Source organism: Pelmatolapia mariae, linkage group LG7 (assembly GCF_036321145.2).
Source record: "Pelmatolapia mariae isolate MD_Pm_ZW linkage group LG7, Pm_UMD_F_2, whole genome shotgun sequence".
NCBI lineage: Eukaryota > Metazoa > Chordata > Actinopteri > Cichliformes > Cichlidae > Pelmatolapia > Pelmatolapia mariae.
The window spans coordinates 59,473,636-59,488,908 of NC_086233.1; the positions used below are offsets into that span (position 1 = coordinate 59,473,636).

At 41.6% G+C, this 15,273-nt stretch overlaps 1 protein-coding gene across 1 annotated transcript; it reads right to left on the reverse strand.

Moving 5' to 3' along the window:
- Positions 1 to 5,321: 5,321 nt before the first annotated feature.
- On the reverse strand, positions 5,322 to 14,462 carry igf2b (insulin-like growth factor 2b). The gene is made up of 4 exons (XM_063480001.1): positions 14,276 to 14,462; positions 13,262 to 13,416; positions 10,478 to 10,655; positions 5,322 to 9,171 (listed from the first exon to the last, which is right to left on the reverse strand). Exons 1-4 carry the CDS (start codon positions 14,348 to 14,350, stop codon positions 8,932 to 8,934), a joined length of 648 nt encoding a protein of 215 aa, XP_063336071.1. The 5' UTR covers positions 14,351 to 14,462; the 3' UTR covers positions 5,322 to 8,931.
- Between the last annotated feature and the right edge of the window lie 811 nt (positions 14,463 to 15,273).

Sequence of the window (15,273 nt, forward strand, 5' to 3'; positions counted from 1 at the left end):
GTCGTGGTGTAACCTGCTCTGTCTCCATGCCTTGTATTAATGTGCATATGTGCGGCACGGTTTACTGGTCTCCCATAGGCAGACCATTAATTGCTTGGCGCCTCTCAAGAGGAAAAAGAAAAAAGGAAAAAACTGGAAAAAAAAAAGCAAACAAAGAAACAGTTTTGTTAATAGCCTGCTGCTGTTGGCGGCTGATTTGGCCCAAGTGGTAATGCCAGTTCTTTTGGAACACACACACAAGCATCGACCTGCCACCCATCATTAGCAGAGTTCAGTGTACATAAATACATGTGCATAGATGTGCGCATGTGTTCATATATGAGTGATGTGTGTAAATGTGCGTGCTCGTGTTTACATGTCTGCTTTGCATGTTTGCATATGCAGGGTTATTAGTTTGTGTTTGCGTACATGTATTCATTAATTTGAGGGAAAAATGTTGCCACTGCATTACATGCATGCACGCACACAGACACAATGCACTGTAGAGACTATATACATTGTCTTTATGCTGGGGCGTTTTTGGACATCCTCCCCATCCACCTCACTGAAGCATGAGAATGAAATTGACGGTCTTGGGCTGAACGATGGCACAGCAGACACAAACAACTGCTGCCAGCTTCCATGGCAAGTCTCAGCGGACAATGGTTTGGTGCAGCCAAATGGCACAGTTGCAATGTCCTTCTCGAGCAATTTCCTCACAAATATTTTCACTCTCCTTGTTGTGCGTCTGTGTTTGCTTGTGTTGGTGTGTGGGCTCCGACAATATCTGGAATGTCTGTCATTCTTAAGAAAGGTACTTGTTTATGGGATAAACTGCTGCACTTATTTAAAAGCAAAATTCCAGTAAACTCTAGGGAACTGAGCTGACTGTTGGTGCAAACTAATAAAATTGACTTGAACTTAACTGAAATTAGATGAAGTTACTTGTCAGACAATAAGCAGACACGGCACCTATCCTTACAACACACAAAACAAAACAAGAAAATAAAAAGAAGAATTAAAAGGTCAAAGAGAGGAACCATAAGAGCATAATAGAAAGAATGGACTCTCTAACCTCTGGACCCTGGTGAGGGCCAAAGAAATGGAGCTTATCTTGTTTATATGGGGAAGATAACTAGCATGCTCATCTGGCCTGAGAGGAACCTCTACCGTAGCCGACGCTGTTCACTGGGGACTCAGACTGAAGCCTGTTTTTGTGTGTGAGAGCCTGACAGCTGGACGCACAACCTGGAACTTGCTCAAGAGATGTACAAAAGTCCAACTCAACACTTGTTGTTCAAAAGCTCATAATAAGTTCCAAAGGGATTTGTGCATGGTTTATAAAAATGGAAAAACATGTTGAGCAGAAGTTAGCGAAGATTGTTTCCCTGCTATGTTGTTATTTTTATTTTCTTTTGGATCAGCAAATTTTTTTTGTTTTGTTTTTTGTTTCATGCCATAAAATCTTGGAATTTCCTCGGTGAATTTACTCATCAGTCTGTGGAGTTCCTTTTAGCTGGTAGTCCTTTCAGAGCTTGTGCTGCTTAGCGCTACCTGAACAGAAATAATTTTGCCAGCCACTCCAGCAGAGAGTCTTCCAGCAGAGTTATTTGAAGTGAGGGATAGGTATGGATCATGGCCTGCCTTGTAATTAAGAGAGATTGCTATTTTCCCCTCAGAATGGGCTCTCCTATCCTGATCTGTAATTATATGTTGTTCAAACATAGCGGGGAGTGTCCCTGGTTATTGTGCTGCCTGGTTTATTGTGCCTCTACTGCCACAACAAGTGCCAGCATTGGCGATTGTCTGCCTTTAGCTTCTTTTTAATTTTTCTGTAACAGTACAGTGCAAAAGAATTCCTTTTTCTCCCACACTTTTGCACCCATCCCGCCTCTAATGTTTTTAATGAATCTTGACAGGAATGCGTTACCTGCGCGCACGCATGTGTGTGCATATAGTTGCGGGTAGTGCCCCGGTGACCTCCACATACTGACATTGACATGCAACTATGATGAATGCGCTGAGAAAGCAAAGTAAGGACCCACCTGGATAATGTTAAAGTTAAAAACTCTGAAACTTTAAACGTTCCAAGATGCTGACCTTGTTTAATTAAGTGCAGCGTTTCGCTTTTAAATCTTTACTGCCACCCACTTCACTTTTCCTGCAACACCTCCAATTAATTTAAAGTATTTCACGATACAAAAATGAATAAAATTGATAAAGGCAATCTTAGTTGGGGAGTATGGATAACACACACTAATTTTGTTTGTGTGAAAATGCAGATAGTTTTACATCCTTAAAGAGCCCGTAGAGTGTAACATTTAACCCCTGTGAGTAAGTATAGCCCAGGCAGAGTCTGCACCACACACAGAGTATATTTAAGTGTAAAGCTGTGACCCCCTTGTTTTCCAGTAAGAGGAAATTGTCATGCAATGACCCAGTGACCACAATGGAAACCACTTCCCCCTTTGTTTTGATTTTATATGGCTTAACCGCCTCATTTCCCATGTTCAGGCCCTGCAGTCTACAGTCCATCACATTTTGTCACATCCACGTTGCTCTTCTGTTTCTGCCATCTATGACCTTTCAGTGTTTGTTGACCAAGACACCAAAAGCCTCAAAATTGCAAAACTTTACAAATGTTGCACTCAAAACTGTCTATGTTTAGTGTGCGAGTGGGCTGTATGGATCATTCTCATGGTTTTTAAGTGACCATTAGACAAAGACGGAAGACAAACACTGAAATTGTGGAGTTGTTTTTCTATCCCCATATAGCTCTTTTTTTCTTTCTTTTTTTCTTTTTACCTAGTCACACCCCCAAAGTTTTATTTTACACTTACAAACTCTGATGTAGTCTATATCAACTGAAAAGAAAGAGAAAAAAAGTCAAGACTTATGACCACAAACTATACAATGTAAACGATATAAATAAACACACATGATCATGAAGAAGACCTGACCTCCTTCTCTTCTCCTCACATAGTTTTACTTTGGAGAAATTCCACTAAAACTTCCACTTCATTGTTAATATGTCCGAACCTACGGTTACATAATTAGGAAAGCTTCGTCACAGCTCCTGGTTGATTAGGAATCAACAATTAGGTAGTTTTGTGGGGCGCTGACGAAACACAATCCCCTCTTTATACTCAGCCTCTGCTGTAACCACCTCAGAGCCAATGCAAAGATACAGATTGAATTATGTTTTACATTACCAACTTAAGCTCTTTGGGTGAAAATTAGCCAAATGACTATCTTTCTGTGTCATTATTGACAGAAGAAGTGTTAGATGCTTGTAACCATAAACACCACACACAAGAGTTTTGACTATTCCAGATGGCCAATACAGTTTGTCCTGGACATAGAGCTTCTGTGGTATGACCCCCTTTCCCTCTAATTCTCCCTCTCACTGTCTCTTCCTCGCAAACTCGTTGCCTTCTCTCCATCCTCTTTTCAGTCCACAGCAATTAGAGAGACAAAGTGGGAAAAGAGGAATGTGTGAGCACGCTTTGTGAGGACCGAGAGAGGGAGTACAAGGGAGAAAGTGAGAGATAAAGAGAGAGGGAGAGATGAGAGATAGAGGAGGAGAGGAGAAGAAAGGAGAGGAGAAGGCCCATCTTAATTGGCCTGTGTAGCCACGCTGGGCTGTGATGGTCTGGGCTTGCCAAACCCTGTGCCTCAATAGTTGGCCTGGCCTTACATGCATCCCGTGCATCCGGCCAACCACAACTAACTCTAGTGTGCTCTTTGGCAGTTTCCAATGTCAGGCCTGGGAGAGTTGTGCCACCCACATCTCCACTCCACTCCACAGTTCAGGAGGCCTCTCTGTTGGGGATGGATATGTGGGTTTGCGTTTATGGCATATTTGTCTCCACCACTTTTATGTTGAGGTGGCAATTTTTGTGCTGTCTCTATTGTTTACTTATTTAGGATAATTTTATAGTGGCAATATGTCCTGGCTCCAGATTTAGACACAATGGTACGTTTAAATTTAAGAAGTTAAAAATGCGCTTGCTGAATTTACATGCATACCTCGGACAGATGGGAAGAAAAGCTTTGTTCTGTTCTATGTAACAAAGGGATTAATACTCAATAATGAAATCATTAATGAAAATGCAATTTCTTTAGCTCTACTGCAATTTCTCTTTCTAGACTGTGCTACACTATTGCAGTATAGCCTTGAATAAACTTGACACCTTAGCCTTAGATTTTTTGGTTTGACTGGTGTCTTGTGTTGCTTTGGATGCTAAGGAGCACAGTTCCTGCTTTAATATTTAAACTGTAAAGAGTCATCCTGGCTGCAGGGAACAAGTATGGAGCAAAGCACACATGCTCACACCATCGCAACGAGCCACGCTTCAGAAACAAAACATTTTTGATAGTATATGTTTCCAGTGTTTTCCCCTGTTTTTTGTGGGGGAACAGACTCCTTAGTGGGGCAATAAGGTTTCATGAGACAGGCAAAGGTGATTTAATAGTGCGATTTATGACCATAAAACACAGAACATGAGCTCCTCTACATTAGCCCACCAGCTTCTCCACTTTGCCAGAAGCAACACATGTGCATCCCATCATTGTAAGACAAAACTTTGCGCCAAAGCCAAAGAAAAATAGATCCTCCACCTATGGTTGTAAAATTCAAAGTCTTTGATTCCAGCCTAAAACACTGCAAAGAACTTCAATAAACTGTTGAACAAAGATAACCCCTGTGCCCCAAACTGTTCCATTCTGGGAACAAAGATAGTATGTTGTAAATCTGCCTGGCAACAGACATCTCATGGGTGGGTGTGTGTATGCATGTCAACAATGAAAGGTTGGGCCATTTACAGAATATGCATGTGATAATTTGAGACATGTTGGTTACTAAAATAGGCCCCTGAAGGGGAGATTACTCCGGTAGTTGGCAAGCCACTGGAGGATGGATGGATAGATGTACAGATGGGTGTGCCAAAGGCAGTGAGAACAGGTCAGGTTTAGTGTGCCATGCAGAAGGGGAAGGTCTGAAGAGTTGTGGCAAGCCTGTTTCCTGCATGTCACCATTTGAGTACTGATTTCCACTTTGGTACACGTGCCCTATCACAGAGACAGACAGACAGTCGTGGAGGCAGGCAGATTGAGAGAGAGAGAGACAGAGAGAAGAAAAAGGGTGTGAGTGAGAGGAAGAGAGTGGGTGCTAAAAGCAGCTGGAGATTTTTTGCAAGGCCTGAAGATGTAATAAATCATTTATAGGGTACATAAGGTTTAACCGATATAAAGGGATTTCAAAAATGCACACATAAAGAAAAATGTAAGCACACATCCAAGGCAGGCAAATGTGCAGAACAAAGTAGTAAATCAGCATTGAATGTTTGATAAAATGTTTTTTTATTGATATTAAAAATGAAAGTACATGAATTGTGCATTTCGGACGTCCTAGCGTGCAGAGGTTAAATCAATAAAATACACACAGGCTGAGTGATCTACTGACACAGAAGAAGTTGCCTTTGCTCAGCAAGATATTTCTTCATATTCAGCGAAAAGAAGTGGTTGTCTTCCACGCCATTCATAAGAACACTAGAGTAGCCTGTTTGAACATTACAATAGTGAATGAATGCAGTCCTAGCAGGAAAATATAAAATAAAATATAAAATATTATAATAATATCAATAATAATAATAATTGCACTGCCTGCTTTGTTGCACAACTGAAGTAGAATATAATTAGAGACAAGATGCAGCCTTGATAATTGAGATCTCTCTGACAGAAAAAAGACATAAAGTGTTCTCTCGACTCTACACCACAATATGGCAACTATCCATTGAGTCACCGTTTCATGGGGTGATGCATGACACAACAGAGGAGGAAACTGTGATAATGTGGCACAGGATGACCTTGCTTCTGACATGGGCTTCAGTGGTTTGTTACAGAGAACTATATTATTGTGGCCAGGTATGGGTAACAACCTCAGCTCACCTTCCACAACAAGATTATCTCTTAAACTCAGCAACGATTCCACTTCTCCCTTAGAGAGCACATTTTTTTTCCTGAGTGCTTCAGAAATGTTTCAGCATGATAGCCCTTCAGTAAATGCATAATGGATGCATTAGTGGAAGATTGTGAGGGATGAATCCCGAACCCCAAACACACATACCAATGCAAATACAGATGCATATTGATGATGCACAAGATCAAGATATCTTGATGATGCACAGAGTCACTGTGCTATACCAAAAAGAGACTTGGATAGATAGATAGATAGATAGATAGATAGATAGATAGATAGATAGATAGATAGATAGATAGATAGATAGATAGATAGATAGATAGATAGATAGATGATAGATAGATAGATAGATAGATAGATAGATAGGTAGGTAGGTAGGTAGGTAGATAGATAGATAGATAGATAGATAGACAGACAGACAGACAGACAGACAGACAGACAGACAGACAGACAGACAGATAGATAGATAGACAGACAGACAGACAGACAGACAGACAGACAGACAGATAGATAGATAGATAGATAGATAGTCTCTCTTTGACAGACAGTGACTTTCAAATGACCTTTGATGTTTGCTAGCATCACACCAACGTTGGCATGAATAGGATGACTTGGTTAGGTCATGTGTAATGCAAACCCACAACTCCACAGCTGAGTGGACATTTATGGTCTCATGACCCAACTAAGAGTATCAGTGGGACTGCATTAGATGTTCCTTTGCATTAGAAGATCATAGGACACCATGCACACTTATAAAAACACAGTTTAATGAAGGACTCGTCATTCCCCCTCCCCTACCATCAATACTAAAGTGGCTTAAAAAACATAGTGGGTTTGAGTAATATCCATGTTGAACAGTTATTTCTCTTTTTTTTTCAGCAATGAAAAAGTTACTCATTGATGCTTTCATTTTCTCAGACAACCCTGACAGGCTTCTGGAAATCCATGCAGACCGACAGATTAAGAGTATGTGCCTATTTTTGTGACATAACATGCCTAAGCAATCCAGGCTATGCTGCTGTTAAAATATTAATTTAAAGGACTATGGCAAATAAAACAAGAAAAAAACAACATTTTTGGTACAAAGCATCTACAAAAAAAAGCCTTACAACTCCAATTGGAAAACAGAGATCATACAAAATAAATCTAGCAGTTGAGCATCAGTGCTACGTATATTATTTGGACCAATTTTTCAAATATATTTTATAACAAAATAAATAATGCCTTTATACAGTGCCCTTATTTGTATTTCAACAAACGAACAAAAAAGCTTGGCGGCTCATTACGCAAGGTACAGCTCAGACTAAAGGAAAATAACACAACGTCCCTGGAAACTAATAGTATATCTATATATCTATATATATATATATATCTATATATGAATGTCTATATATATATATATATATATCTATATATATATATATATATATGAATGTCTATATATAGATATATATATATACATGTAGACGTGTATATATATAAATATAGTTTCAAGTATTTGTTTTCAGGCAAAAGCATGTGAATACTACTGATATACAATAAAAATAAAATGTTAGTTGACATTATTGCTGTTTTTTCCCTTTCTTTATAACTGTAAAATAACATCATAACAATAAAAAAAAGCCTAACTTGGAAAAACAGGAATGTCACGGTACCAGAAACTGACAGGGTTTTCCTTTTTTTTTCATTGAAACATTGATATGAAAAAAGACAAAAAATAAAATATAATCATCATTATCCCACTCGTTCTTAGTCCATGCCATGTTACTTCCTGCCAGAACAGTCCACAAAGCCATGGCAAACAGGAAGTACTGTCCCCAAACTATAGTACTGTCCCAATCCAGGTGGTCCATGGTGTCCCATATGTGTCCCCATAGTGCTCCATGTGTCCAGCAGCCTCAGAGGGACAGGAGGAACAGGGACTAGGTCTCGGGTCATCCCTTGCTGCTTATGCTGGCAAACTAGTAAATAGCAGCCGCTAGCACTCACCATGAGCCTAGATGCCAACACAGCCCATATTTTTCCTCAGTGACTCTTCCCCCTTGACATTGCCACTGCCAGGAGCTCCCCCATATCCTTTATTTTCCTTTTTTTAAAAAGTCACACTTTCCTTAAAACGGAAAGCTTTAATTATTAATTCAAAGAAAAAAAAACGTGCTTTTCCACCTCTTCTTTGAGTCCATTCCCAAAGCTAGCACCATGACATTTTTTTAAGCTACACGTTCATTGTTCATAAAAAAATAGTGCCATTTTTTTCTTTACTTTGACGTAATCCGTGGCAATGTGCAATTTTGCAGACTCTTTTCTGCTTTTTGTTTGTGATCAAAAGGTGCTGGAACAGGAATCTAATTTTATAAAATAATTCCTTACAGTGTGGAAGTCCCTTTATAGGTAGAGGTGCAAACTAAAGAACTAACAGAGATTTTCTTTTCGCCTCAGGAAAAATGATGTGGAATGGATTCTTTCATGCAAGCAGCTCTTCACTTTCAGTTGTCTTCCACAAGGACAAAAAACATTCCGCTAGGTGTCCTCTTGACACTTGCAAACGACAGATCTCTTTCATCTTCTTTTTCCCTTCTCTTTTTGTCTTTTGCTTAAGGATCCACCTGAACCGCATTCAGCCGAATTGTTAACTTTTTGTTCGACATTTGTGTTTGTGCCTTTTGTATCAGTGACTGAAAGAGAGTGGGAGAGAAAGAGTTCAGACAGGAAGAATGTGAAGGCATGTCTGTGTGCCAGAGGAGGGTGGGCTGGTGGGGAGGGGGGAGTTCGGGGGGAAGGGGGGGCATTAGAAAAGGGCCAGGGGTTCAAGACGTAGTGGATATGTGCAGGGGGAGGGATTGGTGAGCTCGGACAGGGCAGGGGAGGTCAAAGAGGACTGCCACAGAAATGACGTCAGAGACAAAGCTATAATCCCCTAGTCTTTTTTTCACCCTCAAAACTCTTGTCTGTGCAAAGGGCTGGCAGCGGGCTCATTTGTGGCTGACAAAGTTGTCTGTGGTGAGCAACACGGGAGGCAGCTTGCTAGGAAGGCTGATCAGGGGCCTGTGGAAGATAGCCTGCTCCTTGGCTTTAATCTTCTCCGCGTGCCTCTTATACTTTCTGGCCCTCAGAATGGCGGGGACACCCCTCCGGAGCCGCTGGGCCGCCTTCCTCTGCCACACCTCGTATTTGGAATACTTCACGGTCACATGTTGCTTCTTCGGGACTTCCTATTATGGCGTGCGGGCGAAAAAAGAGGAGAAAAGGGAAAAGAGGGAGTCAGTTCATTAGGGTGATAAGATATTGTTCAAGTGCTTATTACAATGGAGGAAAGCCTTGTTTATTATGTGAAAACATTCAGTCATTTTTGGGCCAGTGAAACGGAAATCAAATGTCATTCTTAGAGTGCTGAACGTCATAACAGATTCGCCTTGTCCTTGTTTTAGTTTCCTTGACTGGGAGAAGCTGTCAACAAGCGCCTAGTTCAGCCTCTTTAACATAATGTCAAAGGGAAGGGCGGTCACTTGTCTCATATACATATGAGGAGCCGGCACTCACTCAGCCACTCATTGAACTTTGTAGCCTTCACAGAAATAACAGAAAGGCACACAAACACAATTCACAAACTTCAATTCTTACGCAGAAGACTCCTTTAAACAATGCTAGGTGTTGTCTTGAGCACCAGGGACAAAGCGGGAGGGGTCGCAGTGAAGCTAGAATTTATGCGTGAGTAGCCAGTGCTAGATCTGAATGGCTTGTTTTGGTCCTGCCACTTGAAGAGTGTTTATCCCCCTTCATTCACTCCAGGCCTTCTCAATAGCCCAAGAACAGCTGGCCCTCAGAGCAGGCTGTACCCATCAACTCTCCCAACACAGAAAAACTAGAGACATGTCCAAACTAAGTCCCTAACAGCCTTTTATTTTCTTTCTTTCTTTCTTTCTTTCTTTCTTTCTTTCTTTCTTTCTTTCTTTCTTTCTTTCTTTCAAATGCCTATTACTTTCCTCAGTAACGGTATTTATATCTATACATTTTTAGCAGTGTCATGCCACCAGTACTGATTTTATGAGACGTCAAAGCAAAAACATCTTTTTTAGGCTTGTTTAAAAGTTTAACTGGATTTAAGAGGTCTGGCAAGCAACTGCTCTTGTGAATCCATTAAAAAGATCTGAAACTCTTCCGCATGTCTGTGACATATTTCAGAAGAGCTGTGGTGGTTCGGGACAGGCACAAATACATTTTGTCCACCATCTTACAGGACATATACGCACTTAACACACCCCCTTTTCCTGAATATAACGTGCTGTGACTTTTGTGATGTTTTCCATGACTGTCAGCACTTTCTTTGTAAGTTGAGTGCTTTCCATTGGCCAATTAACTAGATATAACTGCGTTAGCGTGGGTACACTGTACTCAAGAGTCAGTGACATAGGGGCTAGGCTCAGAGGTGAATGGGGGCACAGGAGATGGGAGGACAGATAGAGCTGGGATTAGCACTATTTCCCATACTGGCCTGTTGTTGTTGTTGCTTAGACGTACCTGTTTTAGTGCGGGCATCACCGGTATGACCTGTAGAGAGGTGGCTGACACGTCCCTTTCGGACTTGGCAGGTTTGGCACAGTACTGCTCCAGTAGGTTGAGGTCACAGCTACGGAAACAACACTCCTCTACGATCCCACGGGTCTGGGGGCGTCGGTTGTTACCCCTGCTGGTTGGCCTACCTGAGGAAAAATACAAAAAGGAATGAAGACGTAGAGGTTAGGGACTGCAAACACAACATCAGTAATGAATCAAGGTTGTTTTTGCAGGATTACTTCGACAGTCATAGCAGCCCTTGGAGCAAAGAGGATAAAAGGAACTCTATGGCCAACTGCAACAAATCTTTTTGTTTGTAGAGGATAATCTGATTAGGGCTATCTGGAAGTCCTTAAATGAGTGAATACACAAGTAAACACCCTGTGCTGTAGAGACCAAAAGGGAGCAGCAAAGACATCTAAGCTCTCAGGTATATCAGGCATAGCAAAATATATAAAATGGAAAACTCTTCTGTGACCTTGTTCTCTGCCAAGTCAGCAGAGATAAAGACGCTGAGGAGTGAGAGAGGAACAGTAGGGAAGTAGAGATACCAGGAGAAAGGGGATGGGTGCAGAGAGGGAATGTGAGGGTCAAAACAGAGGTAAAGAATGCATAACAAAAGAGGGCTAAAGCAAGAGAGAGAAAGGTGTCGAAAAAAAGGGTTGGATGGTTAGCATGTTGCACAGGAGAACATTATCCACAATGAATAAAGGCCTTGTTTGCTGTCCTGTGACCCACACAATGTTTGAGAAATCTCATGGGATGGCCAGATTTGATAGCAGAAGAAAACGAAAATGTGCTGCAGGGGGTGGGGGGACAAAGAGAAGGGAGCACATCTATGTTGGCCCAAATTGGATAACGATCTTCCTGATTGGTAAAGAAGCTGCTGTGGCAAGCAGCACACAAAGAAAACACCTTGATTTTCAAAGCAACAGCTAAAATTGGGTTTTTTTCAGCTGAAGTGTTTGAAATCAGATTATTGAGAGGAAGGTGAAGTTATGTATGTCACAAACAGTGCAGACTGTGCGAACAGAAGCTTTCGCAGTTTAGGATTAACAGCTACCACAATGCTTCCTCACACACTGCTTTACAATTATTCCATTTTCATGGAAGCAATGATTAGAATTGATGATCTCTTCTCTTAGCCTGACATCAACAACCCCCCACCTCAACCAACTCATCAGTGTGGTCTCCTGGCCTGGGAACACTATTGCTGAGGTGACTGGTATGCCTCATGGGGTGCTATTACTTTACTGGTAAACAAGCAGCCCATTGTGTCGCCAGTCGTGTGTGCCTTTGCAGTTCACCAGTCTTTCATATGCAATGAGAGGTATGGGCTGTAAGCAGACTCAGCAGAGAGAGAAGCCTGGACCAGGTCTTGAGACACACAGCTGGCTATAATCTCCCCCTGTGTGTATGCGCACGCGCTAGTGTGAGTAAGTGCGTGAGAAAGAAAAATAGCAAACACGCATACCACACAACCGCAGCACAGTCTCAGCTCTCCAAACCAGAGGTGGCAAAAGTACAGACATTCTGTACTTAAGTAGAAGTACAGATACTAGTGTTAAAAAGTACTCCAGTAAAAGCTGAAGTACTGAAGCAACTTCTTTACTCAAGTAAAAGTGAAAAAGTACAGGCTCTGAAATGTTCTCAAAGTAAGAAAGTAAAAGTAGCTCTTTGAGGAATATTTCTACCAGTTATTTTTGTGCAAAGCTCACTGAACCTTGTGTGATACTAATGTAATAATTAAATAATATTGGTAGATAGGAATGCAGAATTTCAGTCTGAATTTTAGAGAAAAGGGAGGAAATTAAAAAGTCTCTCTATTTTCTGTTGCCTACATTTTAGAGGGTTTTAAACAGGAAAATGAGTAGGGAAGAGGTTAAAGTGGGATTCAGCAGGTGGGGGATCCTAAAATCAGCTGTAATGGCTCAGTGTGGGGGAAAGAGTCACAACTCACGAGAATTTCTATTGAGATATAGATTTTCTTTGTGTACAGGCTTTGATCAGCTGATCTGTACTGCTGCTGCTGCTCTGAGGTTTACTGCTCTTTGCTGAATTCAACAGGATGTCAGCAGATGTTGCATAAATTGTCCTCACTGATTTCCATCCACTGTTTATGCTGTCCTTATATTAGACAATATACAGTTGATATGAAGGTAGAATTCAGTGAATAAATCCAAGCAACATCAGCTACACTTGATGTAACCTCCCTCTGACCATGAGCACACAGCCACTGTGTACCAGTCACACATTGTTCTTTACTTAAAATCCATCACGGTACAACAAACTCACCTGTTTGTCCTAAACAAGTTAAAAAAAGAAACAAATAAAAAAAACCTTCCAACTTTAACCACTGACTATGGTACTCGGTTTTGCCTCTTTCATCTCTTTTTGTGCGACATCCACTGGTGATTAATACGCAAATGTGATTGCCTGTTAACGCTCAAATCGGTTTGATGTTTGAAGGCTCAATGACGTGAAATAATAACCACCCTCAAATGGATTAAAGCAAAAGTCGCTAGCTTGTTTTGAAAATGTAAGGAGTAGAAAGTACAGATATCTGTTTAAAAATGTAGGGAGCAAAAGCTCTACCTGAAAACTCTACTCGAGTACAGTAACGAAATATTTGTAATTCGTTACTTCCCACCTCTGCTCCAAACAGATGTGTGCAAGCGAACAACAGAGATTCAACAGGCAAATGAGCATTCACGCAGCCCATCGTGAAAACCTGTAATGCTTTGAAACCTACTGAAATAAAAGCCTCTGTCTTCACAGACAAACTGCAGCGCATCCACCAGTTCTCCCCCACACAGCGTCTCCGCCGAGGCCATTTCCACTACGTAGAGCGTCAGGGCCAGTGCAAAGAGCAGCGCGCGACTCGTCGAAGACATCCTCTTGACCTGCGGAATGAAGCATGGGGGTCACCAAATGTAGCCATGACATGCAGAAAGTTGTGGCATACAGAAATCATTAACAAAATAACAGTTAATGACATTTTTAAATACCATTTTTTAAATCAAAATCAGCCAGAGTTTTGTTTTTTGTTTTGTTTTTTTCAGACGAAGAGGGTACAGTCTTCATCACAGGCTCCCGGTGTGTACGGTGTACGTGCTCAAATGTTCGACAAAGTAGAAATTCAGAAAAAGAAAATCATCTCAAATCATGTCGCAATATGCAGACCCGCTCTTCACCTTCCCCGCCCGCTATTATCAGCTGCTGTCATGTCTGTCGCACCTGAAGAAGTGCTTATTCTGGAGGAAAAAAAACAAGTCGCCAGTATCACCAGCTTTCCACTCTTACACAACCCTCCTGAAGTTGCAAGGCCGGCTGCTCGATAGTTAACTAGCCGAAAACACCAAACTCAGCATATATTTTCCCTTTGCTCACCCCGGAATGAGCTCACTGACCCTCAAACCTGCCGCCCCCTATCTGCCGGTAAAAAATCAGCTGTTTGCTCCGTGTCCACGACACCATCCAGGCGCGAGAAGACTAAAATTACTTGTTCTTTTTCTATCCCAAATGCCTCAAAGCTTCTCCTCGCCGTTTATGCATCTTGAACTTTCTCTGCTGCATACAAATCAAAAGATGTCCCGGTTCTCATACTGCACAAAACTGATGCGAGCACTGCATCTACAGAACCCGAACTGGTTTTCCTACTTATAAAACCAAGACAACACCGCTATAACCCTGTCAGACGTCTTTCATTACGCACACGGGAGAGCCGGAGAGTATAAAACAATTTGCTTGTTCTTTGGTTACCTTCATTCTGCTGTTCTGCGTTCTCCGGCAGGTGAGGCAAAGTGAGTGATGTCCGTATCTTTGCTGGGTTTCCATGTCAGATGGCAGTAGTCAAAATGTTGGGAGTTATTTGGTTGGAGAAATTGCAGGTGAGTTAGTTTCCCAGTTGGTTAAACTATAGAGATGGTGAGTGAGAAGCTGTCCCAAAGACTAGGCGACAGGCAAAACTTCTCAGGGAGAGGTATTATATACTAAAGCACGCCCCTTACACCCACCCCACCCCTTGCTCCTCCTCTTCGCCCATGACAAAAAAAAAGGCCCAGAGACGTTTTATGAAAGTGCTTGAAGGGAGAATAAGAGGGTGAGAGTCACAAAATATGGAACACTTCCATGGGCATTTTCCACGTTTACGCACTGTAACCTACAATCACAATGTTTACACACAGGACGCAGACTGAACAAGAATAGGGGTAATTCCTTCGACTCCAAGAAAAATGTCAATGTCTCCGCCCTGCTGTAATTAAGATTAACATTCAGTGGAATCACTGTGGCCAAGGTTTGCGGCTTTCCTCAGACTGTATAGATGCAGGCACTGGGGTCAAAGGTGCCTGACAGTGAAGGGGAGAAAATAAACTGGGGGATCATGCAGTAGAAAGCGGATGCAGCGGGACACCAAGTGGGAAAGTAGATGCAGGCATGTCTCAAGCCACACATATGATGGATGGTCATATGATGGAGAGTCAGCATTGAGACAAATGTGGAGACTTTTTTTTAAAAAAAGCTTTACTAATGCATTAGTATGCACATTATGACAAATATGCATCATACAGTCCAGCAGCACTACTTCATGCAGATATTGAACAGGTACCGTCAGAGGAGACAAAGAGTGATCCATACTTTGAAAATCTGATTTTAACATATAAACACGCACATTCACGTTATGCTTTATAAAACTCTTCGAGGGCCCCCTTATTTCAGTGTGTGCTCTGGTGAAGGTAAAGATCTGGACGTGTCTTCAG